Raw genomic sequence first — 25,486 nt, forward strand, 5'->3', positions numbered from 1 at the left:
GTTAATTATTACATTAGTTAATAGAATGATTTCTAAATTTCTAATGTGCTTCCCCCACCACCCACCCCACGTGGAACCTAAAATGTTAAAGACGCGATTGATAACCATGCACCATAGACAGAAATAACACCACCGTTGTACTTGTTGACCCAAAACCTACTAAAGGTAGTCCCAGCTCCCTGGTGTTCTCCCCCCCCCCGCTCCTCAGTGATCTGCGGGGGTTAGCTGAAACTTTGACACGCCATATCTCGGCTTGGACTTGTGCTACGAACTTGTAGTCAACGCTATTTGCAATCTTGTGAATCACTTTCCACAACGATACGCATTACATTCGTTTATCTGGAATAGCTCGGTAATCCGAATTTTGGTTCAAGATGCCACAAGATACTGACAGCAACACCGCCCAAATAAACACTGCTCCGCAGGAAACAGCAGGCAGTACTTTATTGGAAACTGTGCAGTTTGAGTATACAGAGGAAACGAACTCCGCACCCAAGCGGAAAAATAATAAAAAACAGGTCGTCGAACAGAGCGACAGAGAGACAAGAAGCCAGCAAGGATCAAGAGGAAGTCAGAACATCCTCTGCTCTCAAGCAGAAAATACCGACAATGTAAAGCAGGACGAAAATAGCGAGTCGCTAGATCCGACTCTCCCAGAGGGGACGGTACTGGAAAAGACCCTCGCCCTCAGAACAACGTTAGAGAACCTCCTGAAAGATACCAGCAACAGAATAACTACTGGACTTCGAAGAAAAATAGTGTCCATCTGGACAAAGCTGGAGACAGTCCTACTACAAACCAACCTAGAGTGCGAAACAGCTAAAGCGAAACTGGAGGCCTTCCAATCCGTGGGAGCAGACCCAATGCCACAGCGCACTCCCTCGTATGCGCAAGCGCTGAGGACCCGACCGACTGCTGACCCAACTGCAACTGCGACTACAGCGATGAAACGCAGGACCCTCCTGCCAACACCACATTTGGTAATACTGCGCCCGACCTCCACAGACGAAAACAGTAGCAGCGAACAGGTCAAAAATCTAGTTGTCACAAAGTTGGCAGACGACTTCAGAGATACCAAAATAAAATCGGTAAGGAAGACCCGAAACGTAGGGATTATCATCGAGACTCAAACAAAAGAGGACGCAACAAAAATCCTACAAAATGAGAAGATTCAAACACTCGGACTTGAAGCCCTACACCCTAGACGCAAAGGACCTAGCATCAGAATATATAACCTCGACAATGATCTGACACCAACTGCTCTCCAGGAGGAACTGTATTACAGAAACCTCCAGCACGCACATCCGGAAGAAGAACCCGCCAACTTGATTATTCCCAAGTTCAAGACGAAAGCCAGAACAGGAAATGCTTACCACTGGGTCGTCGAGTTGTCACCAGCGGCCTGGGTCACGCTTAGCCAGACCGACAGAGTGTTTATAAACTGGGGCAGTCACCGCTTTAGGGAACACGTTGCTGTCCCTAAGTGTTTCAGATGTTGCCGGTTTGGGCATACCACTCATACCTGTGCCCAAACCCAACCCACCTGTGGCCACTGTGCAGAACGTGGTCACGACTTCAACACGTGTCCGAATAAAGACAAGCCGCCGACCTGCGTAAATTGCAAATTCCATAAACTACCAGCAGAGCACTCAGTTAGGGATAACGAATGTCCAGTGTACTGTAAAGCAAAGAGCACTTTCCAAATGAGACTAGATTATGGCCACACGCCCTAAATCCTATAACATCAACAGGGTTAAATTCATACAACTGAACGCACAACGGTCCAAAATAGTAGCGGCGCAGCTCACAAAGAAGGCGAACGAGGCAAATCTCGACATATTCCTCATCCAGGAGCCATATGCATATCGCAAGGAGGTCAGGGGTTACCCCTGGCCTATAAGATAGTGCAGGATAACAGAGAAACACCCTGGGCCTGCATATTGATTCGGAATCCAAATATAACAGCAACAAAACTAACCAACTACTGCACATCCTGGGCTGCATGTGCCCATATTATCACGCCCCTGGGTGAATTTTATGCGGTATCGCTATACTGTCACCCAGGTGAAGATATACTACCAGTAACCAGATATCTGAGGAGCCTCCAGACAGACTTCCCAAACAGTAAAATTGTCGTGGGAGCGGATGTGAATTGCAGGTCCCCAGCGTGGTACAGCGAGACCACGGATAGACGTGGAGTACAGAACGGGCAACAACTTGAAGACTACTTAGCAAATAGTCCGTACACAGTCCTCAACCGGCCAAACAATCTGGCAACGTTCTCTAGTTCGATGGGGGAGGCCACAATCGATGTCTCTCTGGCTACCAGATCCCTCGCTGGCCACCTAACATCGTGGACCGTCCAAGAAAGCTGGACCACGTCGGACCACAGGGCCATCACGTTTGAGCTCCAGCGCTCCCTTAGTCGACACCAAGCAGTGAAGCAGGCACAGCCAGCCAAGATATGCCATAGAGAAGGCGGATTGGCCACTCTTCCAAGCCACACTGACCACAGCAGCCCAATCGTTGAACATCATTGGACTCAGCCCGGATCAGCACCAGATGACGGTCGCTGGTCTCATCACTGAAGCTGCCAACACCTCTATCAAAAAGAAAAACCCAACCCCGGGGGCTGTACCCTGGTGGTCTCCAGAGCTACAGACGCTTAGGCAGGAGGTGCACAGGAGAAGGAAACTCTTCCAGCGGGCAAGGCGCTCCCAGCCGGCAGCGGAAGTGGAGGCACTGAGACAGAACTTCCGAGATGCAAGGAACCTATACACGGCAACCATACGCCAGCGTAAGATGCGCAGTTGGGAACACCTTGTTTCTACCACTGGGAATGATAACCCCTGGGGTGTGGTATACAGAGTAACCACAAACAAACTCCCCAGGGGTGAGACCATACCAGCGACGAGGACACGGCAGGGTACTTATACCCGGACCTGGCAGGAAACAATTATTAACATCATGGATACCATGTTTCAAGACCATCTTTCCCCCTCTACCCCAGAGCAGATAACCCTCTGTGCAGACAATGAAACCTACTACACGACTGCAACAGAAGAACCTTTCACCAAACTTGAACTGGAAACAGCTGCCATGAGGATTAGAAACAAGAAGTCTCCTGGTTCTGATCTCTTGGAGCCAGAGATTGTCAAGAAAGCCGTCGAAACCATTCCAGAGGTGCTTCTTAATCTATACAACCACTGCCTCAAAGAAGGCCTGTTCCCCCAGGCCTGGAAAACTGCAAACTTGTGCCTCATTCCCAAAAGTCCCAACAAACAACTGGACCTTCCGGGGTCATACAGACCCATAGCACTGTTATCAGTCCTGAGCAAGCTCTTTGAGCACTTATTAAGAAACAGAATAGGGATCCACTACACTGCAGCCGGCTTGCAGTCACCCCGACAATATGGATTTAGGAAGGGATGCTCAACCTTGGATGTCCTGGAAAATATTACAAATGCTGCAACTACCTCAGATCAGAAATACTTTCTGGTCATAGCAATAGACTTTGCTGGGGCGTTTGACACTTTATGGTGGCCAAGCGTCCTGGCCCGACTCCGGAAAGCCAACCTACCATCAAATCTGTATCAAGTCATCAAATCCTACCTGTCGAATAGGTTCGTGACAGTCAGAGCACCATATTGTTCAGTAACAAGAGAAGTATTCAGAGGATGCCCACAGGGCTCAATCCTGGGCCCACTCCTATGGAACTTGGTTCTAGATGGCTTTTTGAACCTGGAACTCGGCGACGTCGTTCCCCTAGCCTATGCGGATGATGTGGTTCTGATGCTGCCTGGGGGATCTAGGGCGCAACTGGAGAACACCGCCAACAGAGCAATAGAAACTCTAGAGGACTGGGCTAACAATAATAACTTGAAGATCTCATCCTCGAAGACAAGATCTATATTATTAAAAGGAGCCCTAGACACCAGACGACCCCCTCAAATCAAGATACAAGGTAACACAATCAAGCTTACCACCGAATTAAAGCACCTTGGAGTCGCAAGGAATGGGGTTTGAGGCGGAAAACCCTCAGCCTCTACTATAAAGCTATTTTCCTGCCAGCGATTACATATGCTTCTGGAATATGGTATCGCAAGGCTACCACTGCAGTGAACCGGAAAAAATTGGAGACTACACAGCGACACATACTCTTAACCATCTCGAGAGCATGTAACACTGTAAGTACCCACGCACTCCAGGCTCTAACCGGATCCCTCCCTCTGGACCTGGAGATTGTTAAGCATGGGCTACTCTATCAACTGACCAAAGGCAGAACGGCAACATGCCTCGACTACACCATAGATCTGTCAAATGATCCCAAAGTAGAAAGGAGCCGTCTCTCCGCTTACCTCCAACAAACTTGGCAGGCCCGCTGGGAGACCTCCAGCAAAGGTGCAATAACTAGAAAATTTCTACCCAACATACGGCTGGTATACCCGAATTATCCACCGTGGCTCTCACCAGGACTCTACACCACCTACCTGTTGACGGGACACGGGGCCATTAGAGACAAACTACAAGGATTTGGACTGAGTGATACACCGCTCTGCCTCTGTGGTGAACGTGAAACGTGGGAGCACCTAATGTACAGTTGCCCACTATATGAGGACCTCTATTGCAGGTTCATTACTAGAACACAGCTTAACCTCCGTAATCAAGAAGACCTCGCCATAACTGAAGTTGACACATACAAGGCATTCGCGCAGCTGGCCCAGGACCTCTTCACAAGGAGAAGGACGCTCCCACAGCCTCAACCACTGCAGTAAACAACCATGCCGTGCAGGCCAGCAGAATGTCTACACAACCACGGAAACCTTCCCAGATACTACCATGCAAGGGCTCAGAGAAATGAGTGCAGCACATTGCTGCCACCTAGCCATATGCAGTGTTGCCATTTTAGCGGTTTTCCCGCTAGATTTAGCGGAATTGCTTCAGGTTTAGCGGATAAAAATATGAAATAGCGGATAGCGGATTTTTTAGCGGGAAGAGTATAAATGTTTAGCATTTTATGTATTTTGCAATGTAACATTTATATTAAGAAATATTCATTTAAGAAATATTAAATTAATTGTTCGATTAATTATTTAATTAACAATAAAAATAATTCATAATTGAAATAGTAGGGATATCATATTTCATAGTTTTTTTTTTATAAAGCGAAGAATCGGTTTTATATTATTCTGGATTTCCCTGAGGAGAACCCCAACAATTTTACGTAGTTACGCTCGCGGTCAAACGACCTGATCATTGGGTCATAGTTTTAAATTGTTGAATCAAATCTAAAAATGTGGAAAAAATTCTAATGACGCCTTTTTTTGAAACAGCGAAGGAATGGCATTGGATAATTTTTCTTCGTCGTATTTGTTTGGCTTCCAAGAAATGCGATCCGAATTACCGACATCTCTTTCAACGTTTCTAATAACCACAGAGCAATAAGAGTAATAAGTAATAATTATTTCTAATAACCACAGTGTAATAATATCTTAGTATAGTCAGTCCTCGTATAGCACGATAGTTGTATTCCTAGAAACCCTCGTGCAATGCAAAATCGTGCGTTTAGTAAATCCACCAGCCGACAAAATCAATTCAAATATTTATACAGTGCCATAAACGATGGTGCAGATCCGAAAAAGATAGTTCATTCGTGTCAAACAAGGTGGTTATCCATTGAAGAATTTTAGAACAGTATATTGAATTAAAAGCCCATTTTGAAATAACTCGTTTGACTGACAAATGTTATACTGCAGAACTTCTTTATTCAATGTTCAAAGATGAAAGTAATTTAGCGTATCTTTTATTTTAAAACCTATCTTATCTGAAGTACAAAGAGTAAACAAATCTTTTGAATCAAATACTGCCGATCCTACATTATTACTACATGATTTAAACATGCTATTGTCGATGATTGCCAATAAAATGTTTTTACCAAATAATGAAAGAAAAATAAATGAATTAATAATGAATAAACTTATCACAACAACAACGGATGAAATGGCAATAAGAGAGAGATGCCGTAATTTCTTGATTGATTTGTATCCACAATTAAAACAACGCCTTCCGGACAACATAAAAGAATTAGAAAAAATGTCATTAATCTCAGTTAACAATATATTAAAGAAACAAAAAGAACCACTGATAAATTTATTACAAAATTTAAAATTGTCTGAAGTAGAAATTGAAAAAATTGAGCAATAGTATATAAACATTACTCTCGGTAAATGGGAAAACATCAACAATACAATGAAGTTTTGGTCAGAAGTTTCGAAATATCGAGATGCAAGCGGTAAAAATCCATTTAAAGAAATTAGCGAATTTGCATTGGGTATTTTAATTTTGCCATTATCCAATGCAGATGTGGAAAGAATATTCAGCAACATAAATCTAGTAAATAACAAAACACGCAACAGAATGAGTGTTGGCACGGTTAATGCAATCTTATCAGTACGATACGGGCTCAAAAGAGTTGAAAAGTGTTGTAAAAATTATGTTTTACCTGAAGAAGTGCTTCGCAAAATAGGCACACAAGAAACATATGATGAGGAGGTATTGAATTTCGAAATTAATTTAGATTTTTAGATATTGATTTTATATTAAAAACAGAAAATAAATAACTATTTATATATACTATTTGTTTGTTTGTTTTTATTCACTACAAAGTACAAACAAATGAAAATTTTAAAAATTTGGCGGGTCAAGTGCTAAAAATAGCGGATTTTGAGTATGCGGCTAGCGGGAAATATTATTAAGAGTTGGCAACACTGGCCATATGGCGATCTGGGCTGGCAACCTTGACCAGCCTGCTTTCACTCCTATTCCTTGGCAGGGGGGGGGGGGAGATGGCTCGCTGTCTTCTCCTCCTCCTGCCATCCCCCTTTCCCTCTGGTGGGGCATGGGCATGCCCCACTGACTTCAGGGGCCATCTACCCTATCGGCCCCTTACTTCTCTTTCTCCCCCCCAGCTTTCAGTCTCCCTACCCTTCTCTTTGACTATACACCGCGAAAGCCCCACGCATCAAAATTTAAATTAGCACCAAAATTATTGCCCGCCCCAATAGGCCTCTAGAACTTGTCATTTTAGCGTACAATCCCATGGTAATTTCGGGGAACAAACCCCACATACTAGCTTAATAGCGATTTTGCAATTATACCACCGCGATTATCTATCCTTTTTTTTTTTTTTTTTTTTTTTTTCCTATAGGACCCAGCCGCTGAAATCCCAGGAAATTAGGCGGCGGGACCTGCCAGAGTATAATAAATTTCAAGGTACACCTGGCCAGCCTCCTCGTTGGCATAGTACGGACAACGTCGGTTCTCATCAGGGGCTCGACGGCCAATAGGCCAGAAGAACAATGGGCACAACATACTACACAACACATGATCCACACACTTTTAAATCTCTGGTCTTGACAGAGTACTGTCCCTCGATACAGCGAACACTCGCGGAGATGGGAGAAATTCCTGGTGCCGTTTGACCCTCAACATACTTTGTACTTTGTACTTTGTCAGCAAGATTGCGTGCGCAATGAGGGCAGATTGCAATTAAGCTGGATTGGGCATAGTTCTTATAGAATCGGATAAGCTCAGTTGAATTAAGTAAGTTCGTCAGTTTAGCTGGGTCATCAAGATTCCTTAGTTCGATTTTGTTAAATATATCTAGGAGGATAAGTTTGATCTCCTTATTTTCCCTGTGCAGTACCGTGATATAGTCTTTCAGCTCTTGTAATTGAGCTTTAATAAGAACGTTTCCTTGCTCAGGATTAGTAACAAAATCTGAATAAACTTCACAATTGCACTTTTTTTCAGTTTCAATTATTTTTTTCTCAGATTGCAGGAACTGAGTGCTATCATCGAGGTTGTTTGTCAGTGGCTTCCCATTATGAGACCCCTGTTTTGTCAACTCCAAAAGTTCAATTAGTTTATTAGCCATAAGATCGGCTCTATTTAAATGATCTTTCTGGAAGTTGCGGAACTCGTTTGAGAGTTGTTTGACAGCTGTAGAAATCTGTGTTAATCCTTCGTCACTGCTCGCGCTCCGCGTGCCATTCCATGTTAACGACGGAGGGCATGTTAACTCGGCATCATCTAATGAGTCATCATTTATTGAGTCCTTAGACTGATCGCCACCCTTACATAACTCACATTTCCAGAATTTTTTTACTTTTTTAGCGAGTTTTTTCAGATTCGGTAGGGAGAACAGGATCCGCAATAATGGGCATGACAGGATGTACATTGAAGTGCATAGTCCACTTGGATGCTACAACTTGTACAGATTAACAATTTCTCCATAGTCTTGTGGAAAAGAAAACAGAAGAACAGAATATGCCAAGCAGCCCTTCCGATGCGATTCGTAGTGACAGTCAGTAATTAACCGTGACCTTTAGCTTGTCAAACATAGCTCTAGGGCTTGAAACGTTTGAAAGCATAACACAGTGTATGTAGGCCGGAAGACGCTAACTGCTGACTTTGACCAGCCAGTTGAAAGCAGAAGAAAGCTCTTTGTCTGTATTACTGAAATTCGAAAAATGAATAAAATTACCTGAAATCGTCCAAGAGAATCCCTGTAAGTTGCCCAGAGTAGTCACAGCGAGTAGGTGAAACACTTGAACTCCAAGAAATGGAAACTCCTTAAGTTAGATACTTGTTAAAAGCATACTTTTGAAGAGCACAAAATTAAGACACCTGTATGCAGGCGCGCACGCGCACTACTCACCACACAGGCCGGATGTACCGCGTCAGATTCTATAAAAGTCACTTTGAATTTGCAAGGAAACAAGATTAGTAACTTAATTGAGGCAGACCGCTCTCTCTCCATTTGTTTTAAACACCTGTCTTGTTTATTTCCCCGTTAACACCTGGTTTCTGCAAGCCATCTTGTTTCAGGTAACTGCCACTTTGAATCAGATGAGTGTCTTTCATTTTTTTGGTTCGTCTTCACTCTCTACTTATGCAGTTTTAATTACGACACTTTCGAAAGGACCATCTGCTGGTTTTTCAAGTTACTGATTTGTTGCTGTTGGCCCCGTACACAGCATTGCTAGGGCAAGGTTCTGTGACTTAAACTTTCAGCCGTGGAGTCATTCAATGTGGTTAAATGTAGTTTTTTTTTTTTTTTTTTTTTTATGAAAATCCCAAACACGAAAGGTATCAAAACCTATAGTACTTAGTACCGTGTATGGGTTGAAGGAGAAGTATAGGCGGAGGGGGATGCCGGAAACTTTGCTCTAGAGACTAAACATGGGTTTCACCACTTCAAGACTCCAATAAGCAAAGTGGTGGTATCTCACCGGGTGATGAAAGTCATGCACTCTGTTTGGCTTTCATTTATTGAAAGTTTCAACAGGTGGAGCTTCCGTTACTTTAATAGTTTGCTCTCCAAAAGTGACTCATTTTTTTTATTTTTCTGTAAATTCCAATGAAATAAAAAAAACTGCTTCGCTAAGCAATGACTCCTCACCAAAGTACACTCTTCAATTCCAGAGGACGAATAAGATTCAAGGACAGGCGTATAGCGAATAATTAATTTATTTTATAAATATAATTTACTTAAAATATTTGAGAGGAAAGCCCATTTATGTTTCGCTGAAATATATTTTGACTACATATCATGAGCGTTTTGAAACCCACTATAAATTAACAGATGGCTTCAACAAGATTTTTATGAAGCCTGACAATCGCTTTCACAAACAAGAGGTAAAACAATCAATAACTTAAATTTATTTTTCAAGTTATGTTACGAGTGGTGTAGTTCCCACCTTTCCCTTTTGAATAAATTAAACCTTTATTAATTGACAAAACCAATATTATTCTGGTTTCTTTTATTACTCACATCTTTATTATTAAGCGGAAACGTTTATTTTAATTAACAAACTGTTAATTCCATAGACAAAGACGGAAACCAGCAGAATCAAGCATTATTATTCAAAATCAGAGTTACAATATTAAAAGAAAGCTTAGGAAAAGCCCAGTCACTCGAAACTAGCGTAGAAGACACCATGTAGATGTACATGCCACATAACCTTAGGCCAGCATGCACATGACAGCGACTGACTTCCGTTGTAAAGTCAGCAAAGGGTTAAAAAAAAAAAAAACTATCTTCCCTCATAAACATTCAAGGGCTCCACGAGTATGGGATGACACCAGAGAGGGGAAAAATCGTTTCCCACGTGTGCAGCAAATACTTTGAGCTCTCTAAGTGTTTTTGGTATTGAGTAACATTCCCGCTTGCCCAAAATGGTCAAAAGCAGTACATGTGACTGCGGAGCCACCTTGGTGGCCATACAAAAGCCATGACATACCCATGGTTCGATGGTCGTGAAAATGCTTGAAAGATGAGGCAATGGATTCTTTATCCATCACGGGATATTCGGAAAATCAAGGATAAGACCCTGGACTTAGAGCATCCAATGAGAAGGGGTAGTGGAAGAAAAAAGGAGATGCTGCTGATTTAAAAGAGGAGGAAAAGAAAAAGAGAGTGGTAGAAGTTGCTGATGCGGAGACAAAAACAACCTTACTGCCTTTCCTCCTCACTACACAACGCCCACATTTCACATTTGGTAAGGTAAATAAATTTCTTTCATTCACTTTCCCCCCTCCCCACTACAGTAAATGCCCTCTGTTCCCTAACGGCACCAATTCTTATATTTCGTTTAGTTCAAATCTACTTATAAATAAGTAGATAACTGGAAAAAGAAGTAAGTGAACTATTTTGTTTTTAAGTTACTTTAAACTGTTATATATATTTATGTGTAAATTTTTACTGCGGTGTATCTTTATATTTCTGTATATTTTATTATTTATTTATTTTTATTCATTTATATCTGCATGTCATGTTTATATTTATTATTTTTACTGAGGTTTTATGTACACACTTATTTTAATTCGAATCTTATTATTTATAGATATTATTCATTTACTTAAGGCTTGAATTTTTGTTAATGCGAATAAAGATTGCTTTCTACCTAGTTGGCTTTCTTTCTTTGTAGATAAACAGTAAATTTTTTTCACCGATCATTTTATATGTATTTCTGTTGATCTTAATCTGTAATTAAAGCTATTGGGTTTTGTTTTACAATAATAAAAAACAGGGTTTCATAAAAATTCGGTATTTATTTTTTAATGCATCATTTATACAGTACCTTCAAAAATGTATTCATTACAGTGTATACAGACGCAGAGGAGGAACTATGATGGCTTCAATTTTTTTAATCTTCTCGTTTTTACATTTTTACTCCTGTTTTTGCAATTTTCATTAATCATGTAATAAAAGGAGTGAGTAAGAGGGGGACGACCCTAAAACTCATGAAGGGCAGGCCTACTCCAGGCAGCCGCCAACTTGGTGGTCACATTGCTTTCCTAAGTCTAGTAGGGATAGTATGAGGATAACAGAGAGCTTTATCCCATACCATATTTCAAACGGTGCCGTCTGGGGGGGGGTGCCCACCGAGAATAAGTAAGCATGGTCTTCTCTTTTAGTGAAGTGTTATTTATTCGAGGCAGTGCAATACATGGCAACTCGTTGTGAAGCAGGAGTACAATAGAGATACAGATAACGTGATGCCCCTTTAAACTACAAACATAGTTTTTTCGTTTAACAGTTTTCTATGGTTCTCGTGCAGTTTAATATAATGCACTCAGCACTTTAATATAGTTCTGTCATCTGGTCACAATATATGTAAATAAACATATAACAGCTATTAACACGATTAATAATTAATCTTTTTTTTTTATTTCTTCTTTATTTCAGGGAGCTCGGTGGATATTTTCCCCACATTGCAAGTGGGCTGATAGTGGGGATTTGGCTGATTTTTAATGGTTGTGATACGCAATACGCGCAGCAGTAAATGCTAATTCCAACTTATGACAGTCCACGTGACACCACTGAAGCTTCCGACACGGCCCTGGAGACACACAGAGTTAAGTGCGCTAAAGTCACGTGATCGATATTTGAAAGAATGCTACAGGTATGTATTGAATGTTTATCGACTTTGTTTCCTTAAAATTTCACTTCTAATAGTCGGATATTTGTAACTATTTTTTTTTTATTTTTCATTTCACAATTCTGTTCTGAGACCAAATCAGTGAAAAAATTGCTCTTCATTTGACCGACCTCCCGAAACGAATCTTGATACAGTATCGAAATGGCCCTTAAATCAAGTTATTGCTTTCTTTAAGGGCTCTCGACGGATATCTGCTAGCAGCAGATATTCTTCCAGAGGCGTTAAATTCTTCCTTGGTCCTTGAGGTTGTCACAGACATTCTCTCAGATATGCCAGACAAGCTGTACTTGCTACCCAGGAGTCTAAAGCGCTGATGGAACTGATATTCGGGTGACACTTAAGTCAAGTGGACCCAATTTCGGCAAATTCCGGCCTGCGGTCTGTGACAGCCAAATCCTCTGCTTGCACCTTCACGATGGTGGGACTATTAGTAATCCTGGGTATAACCTCCATGCACAAGTACATGATGGGTGACCACCCAGGTGTGAACCAACTTAAGCAGGGGTCGAGGTGTGGTGCCCACACCACATGGAGGAACGCCACCCCTCTATGTTACCAGGCAGTACTAGGTGGTAGATGACTCTCATCAACCGGTGAAATACCACCACTTTGCTCATTGGAGGCTTCAAGTGGTGGAACCCATGTTTAGTCTCCAGAGCTAAGTTCCGGTCAACAATTCCCCATCTCTTCCATCATGCAGTATGATTGATGACTTTTGAAGTTATGATGAACGTCGTGGCGAGATCCAATCTTCCTTACATTTCGAGGGTACAGCTCTAAAACGGTGTTCGCAGGCTGGCCGCTAGTTAGTACACCGGACCGAACGTATTGGTAACTCTCTAGGAAGCTTCCGGATCAGCTAGTGTATAATCTTGCTACCTCTACTCTGCCAGTAGTGAGGATCTGGGTATATTCTTACAGTATGTACGCTATATCCAAAAATTTCATTACTTCATACAGCATGCCACCCCCACTTTTTCTTAATATTGAATATACCATGAATTGCCAAACTAATAGAGGAAGCTGATCTGCGAAAAGATCTAAACCTCCCAAGCACTTCCCAATTCATTTCACAAATATACGTGGTCTCAATTCTAATCTCAACGATGTCCATTTCCACTTGCAGTCTGCCAAACCCCATGTACATTTTTTGACAAAATCTCAGTTATCGGTTGATTCAACTACTGCTCATCTCAGTTGCCCAATTGATTCGCTGTATGATTCCTTTCGTCTCAAAGGTGGTACTTGTGCATATGTCCGTTCTGATATTCCCTGTCAGAGATTTGGAATCTCCTCTTTTTGATCTTCTCTGGCTTAAAATCTCTCTACCTCATTGTGTCAAATTCATGTGTTGTCTCTACCGTTCTCCCAACTCCACTAATCACTTGGAGCTCTTTGACTTCCTCTCTTTTCAACTTGACTTTCTCCAGTCCAACTTTCCTAACAGTGAGGTAATTTTCCTTTTTGATTTTAATGTTCACAACTCCAGCTGGCTTTCGTTTTCTAGTCACACCGACCCAGCTGGTCGAGACGCTGAGGCTTTTGCAATTACTAATGACCTAGCACAGATTGTTCATTTACCCACAAGAATACCGGAGAATCCTAACCATACAGCCAATACGCTATATGTTTTTCTCACAAACAACCCTTCTAAGTACACGGTCGATGTGAGAGGTCCTTTAGGCACTTTAGATCAGAACTTGGTAGTTGGCCCTTCTCCAATGGAACCTTTATCTCATGGCTATTCCCAACCTGGTATTGTTTGGCATTACAAGAATGCAAAATGGGATGACCTGCGAGACGTCTTTTCTTCTTTTCCTTGGTCGGATTACTGTTTTAAAACTTCTGATGTCAACGTTTGCTCAGATTGTGTCAGCGAAATTATTCTTGCAGGAATGGAATCCTTTATCCCACACTCCACTTTAAAATCTCGTCCTTTAAATAAACCGTGGTTTTCCAATAAATGTGCTAAGGCTGTCCAAGAGAAAAATGCTGCATATCGTAATTGGCTTGTTTACAATTCTTCAGTTTCATTTTCTGCCTACACCAAAGCTCGCAACAATTGAAAAGCAGTTGTTAATGAGTCCAAACTAAGTTTGAACAGTCTAAGAGTAAAAAACTTGCCTTTTGCCCTAATGGTAGCCGAGCATTCTGGTCTCTTGCCAAAGCTATTGGCCAAAACATTTGCCCATCTCTGCTCCCACCTCTGTCCAAACCAGATGGTTCTGTTGTCACTTCAGTCAAGGATAAAGCTGACCTGCTAGCATCCCATTTTTCTTCCAACTCATGTATTAATGATCTTGGTAAAACACCTCCCACCATTCCCAACACGGTACATTCAATGCCTCCTGTGGTCTTCCGTCAAAAGGATATCAGAAGGATTTTGATGAATCTTGATGCTAAGAAAGCTCCAGGTCCCGATGGTATTTCTCTACTTGTTCTCAAAACCTGTTCTCCTGAACTTACTCCTATTCTTTGCCGTCCGCCTTTTTTCAGTTTCTTATTCCAAAGGTGTTTTTCTTTCTGCTTGGAAATTTGCTCATATCCAGCCAGTTCCTAAAAAGGGTGACAAATCCCTCCCATCCAATTATCGTCCCATTGCAATTACGTCTCCTCTTTCTAAAGTTATGTAGAAATTCCGCCAACTCCTAAACTACCTAGAAACCTTCCGTGTGATCAACGATCGCCAGTATGGATTCCGTTAGTGTAGATCCACTGGTGATATTTTTGCTTATGTTTCCCATTTATGGATTAATTCAATGGAAAAGTTCGGTGAAACGCAAGTAGTTGCTCTTGACATCTCAAAGGCTTTTGATCGTGTTTGACATAAAGGTCTTCTAAACAAGCTTCCATCTTATGGTTTGCCAACTGTTTTTAGTAATTGGTTATCCAGTTTTTTCTCTGATCGCTCACTGAGGATGATGGTAGATGGCTCTCTGTCTTCTAACTTCTCCACTAATGCCAGTGTCCCCCAAGGTTCAGTTCTTTCCCCCACTCTTTTCCTCTTGTATATTAATGACCTTCCATTGACTGGAAATCCTATCCATAGTTTTGCCGACGATAGCACATTGCATTCCACTTTCCATTTTAAGAAACCTTGTCCTGCTCAATCGGCTTCAACTTCTCGAATATCTGCTACCAATTCCTTAAATGCCGATCTCCAGGTAATTCTCCAGTGGGGCAAAGACAACTTAGTTGATTTCAACCATTCTAAAACTGAGTCTTGTTTTATATCTCGCAAAAAGGATTCTTCTGCTCCTATGCTTATCTTTAGTGACACTCCGATTTCTAGGCAAAAGGATATATCTCTTTTGGGGATTACCCTGACTTCTAAACTCTCTTGGCACAAGCACTTTACAAATATTGCTTCCTCTGCATCAAAAAAACTTGGTTTTCTCTTTCGCTCTCGGTGTTACATTTCTTCCAAACAGCTGCTCACTCTGTATAAATCGCAAAACCGCCCTGCCATGGAATATTGTTCCCACATCTGGGGTGGTGCCCCCAAAGCCTCTCTCAGGCTTCTTGATTCCATTCAGAAGAGGGCAGTTAGGTTAATTAATGACGCCTCTCTAACCGAGTCTCTCCACTCGCTGTCTCATAGAAGTACTGTTTGTGCTGCATGCCTCTTCTACAGATACTTCCATGGGCACTGTTCTTCTGAATTGGCTTCTATAATTCCCGCTCTCTCTTTCAAAACAGTCCGAATACGTACCTCCACCAGCCAACATCCATTTACTGTCGAACTTCAAACCCACAGAACCAACTTTTCGTCTTCCTCATTTATTCATTCAACTGCCGTTTTCTGGAACAACCTTTCTTCATACGTATTTCCTGAAAATTATAGTCTAGAGAAGTTCAAGTCAAATGTCAACAAATATCTTCTTTCGTCTTCTCAACCTCCAACCCAAGCACGGTACTAAGTACTATAGGTTCTAATACCTCTCGTGTTTGGGGTTCGAATAAAAAAAAAAAAAAGCAGTCACTCCAAAAAGAATTAACATTTTCATCGTGACTAAAGATTCCTCCTCTTCCACGCAATTATCAGCTGGCGTCAGAAAAAAAGTCCTTTAAGAAAACCGATAATCCAAACGAACAGCTGAACGTAATTAATTTCATTTTTTACCAACTTGAGTTTTTCATCCATTAAGAAGGCAAACCAACTGTCTCGAGAGAGACAACATGTCTTCTGGACCGCGTTCGATGGTAATAAGGAGTATGAAACAGCAAACATCACTGCCACGTTACATATTTCCTGTACTTTAATTACCACTGTCGCCGTTCACGACACCATCGCAAACAAATAGAGCCATATTAACCGTAGAGGCTCACATCTGGTGAGTATGGGATTGGCACACCCAGGGTCCTCAGCTGGATTTACTCTTACCTGCAGAGTGGGTTTCATGTTAATATAAGTACCTGTCGTAGCATTAAAGTGTCCGTGATTTTACGTCAGCATTAACGATGATATCGACTCTATTCACTTCAACTCTGTACCGATATTTCGTTTTTAATTACTAGAAATCCAGTAAATAAATCCATTATCTTTCAGAAAAAATTTTTTTTTTTTTTCTGAAACATAAATTTCTTGTTGTTTCCAACTGTTGCTGAAACTTCAAAATAAAATCCGTATTCTTCAAGTTTTTCTCCTTCCAAAGTTCTATCTCATCTTGAAAAGCTGAAAATTAAACTTGTGTGTGTGTGTGTGTGTGTGTGTGTGTGCGCGCGCGCCCGCGCGCGCGCTTGAAGTCTTGTCTGAAAGCAATGATTGTAATTTTTTGTATCCTCTGTATATGTTGTTGGTGTTTAAATTTTAAGATTAAGTTGTTAAAAAGGTTATTTTTCTGCTTCCTTGAAGTCTTGTCTTGTTTTTCTGCACTATTAGTACAGAAAAACAAGAATTTGTAACCTAAAAAATTCAAGGAGGAACTGGACAAACATTTGGAATGAATGGATTGATGAAATGGGGAGGGGTGTTTGTTTCGTGTATGGCTGATGCTCTATAAGCTCGCTTTCTTGCATCGTGTACCTCGGAAGAGTTCCAGTTTTGTCCTGCATGATGGATCAAGCAGTCAAACCTGACGTCTGGTTGGGGGGGGGTCTCTGAGAAGCTTTGCTTGAGAAGGTTTGCAGACAGAGGAATGGTCAATCGTCTGGCATACAGGTTCTGGGCAAACTCGGTGAATGCTATTTATGAGGCTTCGTCTTCCAGCAGGTAGTGTTCCCAGTTTTTGGGATTAAAGCGCACTTGGATGATTAATTCAACACGAAGATCATCATAAAGTTCGCAGTCATGCATCTGGTGTCCCCAAGTCTCCACAGAGCCATATGCACACATTGGGTTGTTTTCGAGTCCGAGAAGGTGTAATTTGTGGCAGATCGCTCCGTGTCCTGTTAGGAGATACGTGCTGTACAATCCAGGGCAAAGCCATGCCGGATACTGTGGGTATATTTGCTGTAGATCGGAGAGGAACCTCCTCGTGACTTCCCCTTTTGTGGAGGTCGTCCAACGCTGCTGCCATATTGATCGCATATAGATCTGGAGTCTTTTCTTCTCCACTGTCTGATTTGCAGCTGGGTCTATGGTGTGATTCTGGAAGGTAGTTGGATTTACGCCTCTAAGCTGCTGTAACATGCCTACGCGAATCACTTCAAGATCAAGAGGGACGGTTCCAGTGAGTACTTTCAGCGCATGAGTAGATACGGTGCTGCACGGTCGGTGAATAAAATCGGTTGGTGAATGATGTTGAGTAGCCGAAGATTTACTGCCGTAGAGGCCTTATGGTGCCAGACACCAGAAACATATGCAATCGCATGGATGATGGCTGTTTTGTAAAGTATTCCTAGGGTTCTTCTTTTCAGTCCCCAGTCGCGGCGGGTCATCCTGGCAAGAATGGCAGCATAGTTTTTCATTTTCTTCTGGATGTATTTTAAGTGCGGTGTAAACGATAAATTTCAGTCCAGGATCACTCCTAGGTGCTTGAGATCTGTGGCCAACTTGATCGTTCTGTTGTAGATTTTTATCTGCGATGGTCTGGTAGGAGTTAGATATCCCTTTAGTAGGATAGATTGGGTTTTGGTGGCAGAGATATTAAGGTGATGAGTTTCAGTCCGCTCTCTTAGCCCCCCAATTCCAGGGAGAGGAACTCATCCAGCACATAGTTCCATAGAAGGGGACCTAGTACAAAGCCCTGAGGGCAGCCGCTGTGTAGCTGGTGCTTAACCTTGCAGTAGGGAGCCTGCACTAGGACCCTTCTATTGTTCAAGGAGCTCTGAATGCATCCATATAGGTTTGTTGGCAGGTTGGCAGCTCTTAATCTTGCGAGTATGCTCTGCCACCAGAGTGTGTCAAACGCCCCCGCAAAGTCCACAGAGATGAGAAGAAGGTACTTTCGTTGGCAGTTTGACGCGGCATTCATGATATATTCTAGTGCATCCAGAGTGGATTTCCCCGTTTTGAATCCGAATTGTGTGTCCGTTGTTAAATTTGCTGCCGTGTAATGAACTTCAAGCCTCTGTCTAAGAAGTTGTTCCAGTACTTTGCTAATACAGACAGGAGGGCTGTAGGTCGGTATGACTCTGGTATATGTGGCTGCTTTGATGGGTTCTTTATGATTTATTTTATGCTGGCTACCTTCCAATCCCAGGGGAACCAGCCCTGATGAAGACAGTGGTTATATAAGTCTAACAGCACGTTCAGGGCATAGTCGGCCACCTTTTTTACCAGTTCTAGTTCAAGCATGTCCAGTCCCGGTTTTTTTTTATTTTTTGTACGGCAGTTTGTAGATCTTGCAGAGTGAATGGTTGTTCCACTCGGGCCGATTGGTAGGTTTTGTTGGAGTGGCACAGCTTTTGCTGTTGAGGTGTATTGTCCTCTTCGACGGGTTTGAAGGTGGCATTGAGAATGTTGTTGACGGTGTCATACCAGTTGTTGTTCATGGTGCCTTGTGGGGTGATGGTGGAGGGAGTAACCTCTCCCCTTGCTAACTTGTTTGTGGTTATTCTATATATGATGCTCCATGGGTCTGTATTGCCGACTGTGGAAACCAGATGCTCCCAGGACAGTTTCTTCTGCTGCCTGATCATCGCAGTGTAGTATCCCTGGCCTCCCTGTATTGTTGTCTGAGGGGTTCAACCTCTGGGGGAGGCCAGGACCGTCTGGCTCTTTGGAAGGCACGTCTTTTCCTGTTCATATCTCTGCTAAGTAGGTCAAGTTCCTGCGACCACCACGGCACAGCGCCTGGCTGGGGGGCCCTTCTCCGGATCGACTGGTCCGCTGCTTGTAGGATGGCGTTAGTGACAGCACGCTGGTGTTGATCGTGGGTTTGGTTGTGGATGTTATTGGAAAACAGGTTCTCCGTGTTCCTAATTATGGCTTCTTGAAAATTGTTCCAGGTGGCCTTGTCAACGGCATCTCTATTGAGTTTGTAGCTGTTTGTTGGAACCCGGTGAAGCGATCTGTGCATCGTGAAGGTGATAGCTCTGTGGTCTGAGGAGGTCCAGTCTTCCTGCACCGTTCAATAATTTAGGTGCCCAGCAAGAGATCTGGTAGCCATTCCCTTAAATCGATATCACACTGCAGATTATAGGTCTGCAGCGTGATACCGATTTAAGGGAATTGCACCGTCGTGAGGAAATCTGTAAATTTTACAATACTATTAATTCGGACAAATTCGACGAACGTAAAGATTTTTCTCGAAAAATATTGGTTATTTTTGGATCAACCTACATATGTGAACAAATATTTTCCATCATGAATCTAAATAAAAATTCTTTACGATCAAGCATCACCGATGAACATTTACAAGCAGTTTTAAGAATCTCAACTACAAAATTAACACCCGAAATTAAAAAAAATGTTAAAGATTTAAAACAGTTCCATTCATCTCATAAAGTTCTTGGTTCTTAGAGAATATTTTTTTATGTTATATTTCTTCTTCATGATAACAAATAATATATATCTCAAAATAGTGTTTTACGTGCGGCCCGCCTTCTTTTTGAATTCCTATTATGACCCTTCAGCCCAACATTTGCCTAGGCCTGTTATAAGGCAATGGTCAGGCCATGCCTTGAGTACTTCGTACAGTTCTGGAGGCCTCATTTTAGAAAGGATGTAGAGTTGCTTCAGCTTGTACAGAGATGGGAAACAAAATTGGAGAGAGGAACAAAGGGGTGCGCTTACCAATAAAGTTCTGCAAGTTGCTGTTGGTATTCGATCATTAATACACCATTATCAGGTGACTAAAATGTGTGCCACCCCAACACGTTTTCATCAATAGCATGCAGGGTTGAAAAATAGCACGATGTGTCCATTGATTCATGCTGCTGCTGAAGCCAGGTGGATTTCACGTCCTCCTGCCAACATGGGACAACTGCAAAAGGGATTCATCGAATCCCTTTTCCAGTTGTCCCGTACGCTTGTGCTCTCACTAAAACTGCTCATGTATCGAACAGATAATTGGCACTGTCTTTTACAGAGCTCTGGATTTTTTGGACATTGGGATCTCAACTAATAAACGGGTCACTCAGTGTATAGCATTTACAATAAAGATTATTCAGGAAGAAAAACAACTTGAATCCACTTGTCACGATCCTCTTATCACCGACTCAGTGAACATGATAATAGGATAGTAGAAAACATTTTGCGCGGCGTCATTCTGAGTCTTGTGTCACCGGAAGACATTAAAATTTATTTGATATTTTGCATTTCTGGAAATAAGAAGTTCGCCAAGTACATCACCTGCATCCTGATAAGTTTCCGGGTGGTTTTTCCATAATAAATAACGGAATATCAGATATATTCCTTAGATAGAAATATGCTTTATTAAATATTTGATATTAGAAATTACTAACTTTGTATAAAACCGTCTGTTCCTTTGGTAACACTTTTAGAAGCATAATTTGAACAGTGACAATATCATTTCAAATTACTTTATATATACATATCAAAGTAATTAATGTTCATAATATTGTATCTATGGTTAACATACCCGCTAGTATTTCCGATGCCATACCGCGGGTGGAAGGAATTATTTTTTTGTTTGTTTTCAGGATGCAGGACCTAAACATACAAGACGAGAAGGTTGCGAACAATACGCACACTAATTTCAGAAACCTGTGTACTCGTGAGTGGAATAGTAGTAGTCCCTATATCGGGTGGAAAAGACTTGAGCTCGAGTCCCGGCGATGATGGTAAATAATTTATATGCGTTTTGTTTTTTTCACAACCTTCCTGAGTTAGTCGGTCTCAGGAGATGGTAGATCGTGTTTTCTCTTGGAAACTGTGGCTTGACGCTCCACAAACAGAAAATCGAACTGAGACACACGAAATTTGCATATTTTACTTAGGGAGAAATGTGGCCTTAGTCTTTGATGCTTCTAAAAGCATACTACAACAACAACAGAAAACTGCGCTGAGTGGCCACTTTATCAGGTATACTACCTAATAGTGAGTAGCCGACCGCTTTAGCCCTTATTTTAACCACATTCATCTTTACTCCAAAATCCTTACTAACTGTGCATAACTGATTTTCCTCTAATCCTTTGGGATAGTGGCTTATAACCACAATGCCATCTGCAAATTGTAAATGGTTTGGGTACTCTCCATTCATATAGACTGCTTTCTGCTACCAGTCCAATCATCTGAAAGCCTCCTCAAGGGCAGCAGTAAACAACTTTGGGGATATTCTTCTCCTTATCGAACTCCTTTCTCAATTTGAAATTTGCTACTGTCTTTGACTTGTCTAATAAAGAAGGGAGCGTTATCTCATATTTCCATCAAAATTATAATGTATGAAATGTCTATGTCCATTGCTTATGCTGTAGGGAGTCGAATTAGGGAGTAGGGAGTAAACATTGCTTATGCTGTAGGGAGTCGAATTCCTTTTCATAACCCACAATAATAATTCTCTATTAGCTGTGAAATTACGTGAAGGTGATCCATAGTCTAGAATCCTGTTCTAAAGCCAGATTGCTATTTCCCTTGATTCTCATCAAGAATTGTTTCCAATCTCTTAGTAATGTCCCTTGTGAACAACTTGTAGATGTGAGATAACAAGCTAATTGGTCTATAATTTCCAATTTCTGATTTATCTCCTTCCTTATGCAGCAAAACTGTGACTGCATTGTTCCACTCCTTGGGTGTCACGCCTTTCCTCATGCATTTGGTGAAGAGTCTTTCCAGTTTCTGTGTCTTCCTCTAAATTTTAACAACTGTACAGTAACTTCATCTTCACCTGGGGCTTTCCTTTCTGGTTCTTCATTTTATTCAATGCATGATCGACCTCAATATAATTTACAAATAAAAATATATATATTGTTTATATAATATATAAACATTTGTATATATATTAATATTATGTTTTTAATTTTCATTTTTGAAATGAAGCACATTGAATCCTGGTTTTTAGTATTTTTAATCCATAATTCAACTGAATTGTTAATAAAATAAATTATTTCAACACAATAATTGGCTTGATTTTATTTATTACAGAAATCATCAGATTTCATCCACTGGATATGCATGTCGGTATCCAATGTCTAGTGTATAGCGGCACCTGGAACGTCAATTCAACTCGTCAATCCTGACTCTTTGGCAAAAGACCAGAATGCTCACCTACAGGACCTCTGTAAAATCGACCAAGTACGATATATATAATCCTCGAAGTGTGGAGTGGATCAAAACAACTGTCAAAACTCTTAGTTAAAACTCTAAGTCATAGAAATGCAAGGCTGTAGAAAATCTGAAAGACAACAATGCATTTCGAAAGCACAATTATGCAAAATATACAATTATATAAGTACTCAGTAATTACTGAATTATGAGAATCTACCTAATATCGTATTGGGCCACAATTCGCACGGACAATGCCCACTATTCGTCTAGGCATGGATTCCAATAGCTGTCTGAATAGTTCCGTTGGAGGTCTGCAAAAATGTTGGCTGCAAGCTTTGCAGTGTGTCGCAGCAGATGACTTTTGCACGTCCATGCGCCTCACTTGCCATTCCAGAATATTGCATAGGTGTTCAATTGGATTGAGGTCAGGCGAATTTGGAAGCCAATTATGATGGGTGATAAATTCATTGTGTTTTCTTCGAACCACTCGTGCGCAGTGCGCGTCCGATCACACGGCGCATTATCATCTTAGAAGACCCCGTTTCTGTCCTGGATAATACAACATTGTGCACATGATCTCCTAAGAGTTGCCGGTAGACCTCACCAGCAGCTTATGGGGATCGCAAACAGGAACACTACCTCACCAATGAACCGGTGGAAATATATAAATAGTGGGCACCATTGCACGATGATTCGTCAAAATCCTTCTGACATACTTTTGACGGAAGGCCACAGGAGGCATTGAATGGAACGTGTTGGAAATGGTGCCAGGTGTTTTACCAAGATCATTAATACATGAATTGGAAGTAAAATGGGATGCTAGCAGGTCAGCTTTATCCTTGACTGAAGTGACAACAGAACCATCTGGTTTGGTCAGAGGTAGGAACAGAGATGGGCAAAAGTTGCGGCCAATACCTTTGGCAAGAGACCAGAATTCTCGGCTACCATTAGGGCAAGAAGCAAGTTTTCTACTCTTAGCCTGTTCAAACTCTAATTTAGACTGATTAATAACTGCTTTACAATTGTTGCGAGCTTTGTAATTGACCTTACAATCTGTGTAAGGTCAATAGTAATTGCAAACGCTTTAGCATCTCGACCAGCTGGGTCGTTGTGACTGAAAAACGGAATCCAGCTGGAGTTGTGAACACTAATATCACCAAGGAAAATTACCTCACTGTTAGGAAAGTTGGACTGGAGAAAGTCAAGTTGCAAAGAGAGGAAATCAAAGCGCTCCAAGTGTTTATTGGAGTTGGGAGAACGGTAGAGAAAACAGATGAATTTGACACAATGAGGTAGAAAGATTTTAAGCCGTAAAAGATCGAAAAGAGGAGATTACAATTTACCAAGTCTCTGACATGGAATATCGGAACGGACATATGCACAAGTACCATCTTTGAGACGAAAGGAATCATTTGGGCAACTGAGATGAGCAGTAGTTGAATCAACCGATAACTGGGATTCTGTCAGAAAACGTACATGGGGTTTGGAAGATTGCAAGTGGAAATGGACATCGTTGAGATTAGAATTCAGACCACGTATATTTGTGTAATGAACTAGGAAGTGTTTGGGAGGTTTAAAGCTTTTCGCATATAAGCTTACTCTATTAGTTTGACATTTCATGGCGTATTCAATAGTAAGAAAGAGTGAGTTGGACATGCTATATGAAGTAATTAAATTTGTGAATATGGCGTACACGTGGTAAGAATATACCCAGATCCTTGACATAACGTGGCCTCGACAATGCTCCCCGCATACACACTACTCGGGCTCCCTCCAGTCACTATCTGGCAGAGTAGAGGTAGCAAGATTATACACTAGCTGGTCCGGAAGTCTTCTAAAGAGTTACCAAGAGGTTCGGTCCGGTGTACTAATTAGCGGCCCGTCTGTGAACACCGTTTTAGAGTTGTACCCTCGAAATGTAAGGAAGATTGGATCTCGCCACGACGTTCATCATAACCTCAAAAGTCATCAATCACACTGCATAATGGAAGAGATGGGGAAGGGTTCACCGGAACTCAGCTCTAGAGACTAAACATGGGTTCCACCACTTCAAGCCGCCATGAGCAAAGTGGTGGTATTTCACCGGTTGATGAGAGTCATCTACCACCTAGTACTGCCTGGTAACATAGAGGGGCGGCATTCCTCCATGTGGTGTGGCCGCCACACCTCGACCCCTGCTTACGTTGGTTCACACCTGGGTGGTCACCTACCGTGTGATTGTACATGGAGGTTATACCCAGGATTACTAACAGTCCCTCCATCGTGAGGGTGCCAGCAGAGGATTTGGCTGACAGAGACCGTCCGGACTTCGCCAAAATTGGGTCCACTTGACTTGACTGTCACCCAAATATCAGTTCCATTTAGACTCCCAGGTAGCAAGCACAGCTTGTCTGGCATATCTGAGAGAATGTCTGTGACAACCTCAAAGAACATGTGGAATAACAAGCTAATTGTTCTACAATTTCCAATTTATGATTTATCTCCTTTCTCATGCAGCAAAACTATGATTGCATTATTCCACTCCTTAATAGTCACACCCTTTCTAATGCACTTTGTGAAGAGCCTTGCCAGTTTTTGTGTTATGTCTCTTCCTCCCAATTTTAACAACTCTACAGTAACTTCATCTTTCCCGGCGCTTTCTGAATCTTCATTTTCTTCATCGCATGTTCTACCTCATCAGGAAGGATATCAGGTATGTCGTTTGTGTTACTAATTTGCGATCCATCTTCCCCACTGCTGGCATCATTCCCTCGCTCCTTGTATAATTCTCTATAGTAGTCTTCTGCTATTTGAATTGTGATTTCTCTGCTATTTATAAGTACACCATCGCTATTCTTCAGTTTCAGTATCATTTGTCTTTCTGTATTAC

The 25,486-nt window shown here is 41.7% G+C and overlaps 1 protein-coding gene across 1 annotated transcript in view; it reads left to right on the forward strand.

Annotated features, from left to right (window-relative positions):
- Positions 1-374: 374 nt before the first annotated feature.
- The window catches only part of LOC150079557 (putative sodium-dependent multivitamin transporter), a 62,430-nt gene continuing 37,318 nt past the window's right edge, over positions 375-25,486 (forward strand). Inside the window, exons 1-2 of the mRNA XM_090383110.1 lie at positions 375-1,088; positions 11,753-11,780. Of these exons, the coding sequence (XP_090239236.1) occupies positions 375-1,088; positions 11,753-11,780 (742 nt within the window). The remainder of the gene's footprint in view (positions 1,089-11,752; positions 11,781-25,486) is intronic.

Source organism: Mastigoproctus giganteus, chromosome 10 (assembly GCF_048544385.1).
Source record: "Mastigoproctus giganteus isolate SK-2022 chromosome 10, ASM4854438v1, whole genome shotgun sequence".
NCBI classification, from domain to species: domain Eukaryota; kingdom Metazoa; phylum Arthropoda; class Arachnida; order Uropygi; family Thelyphonidae; genus Mastigoproctus; species Mastigoproctus giganteus.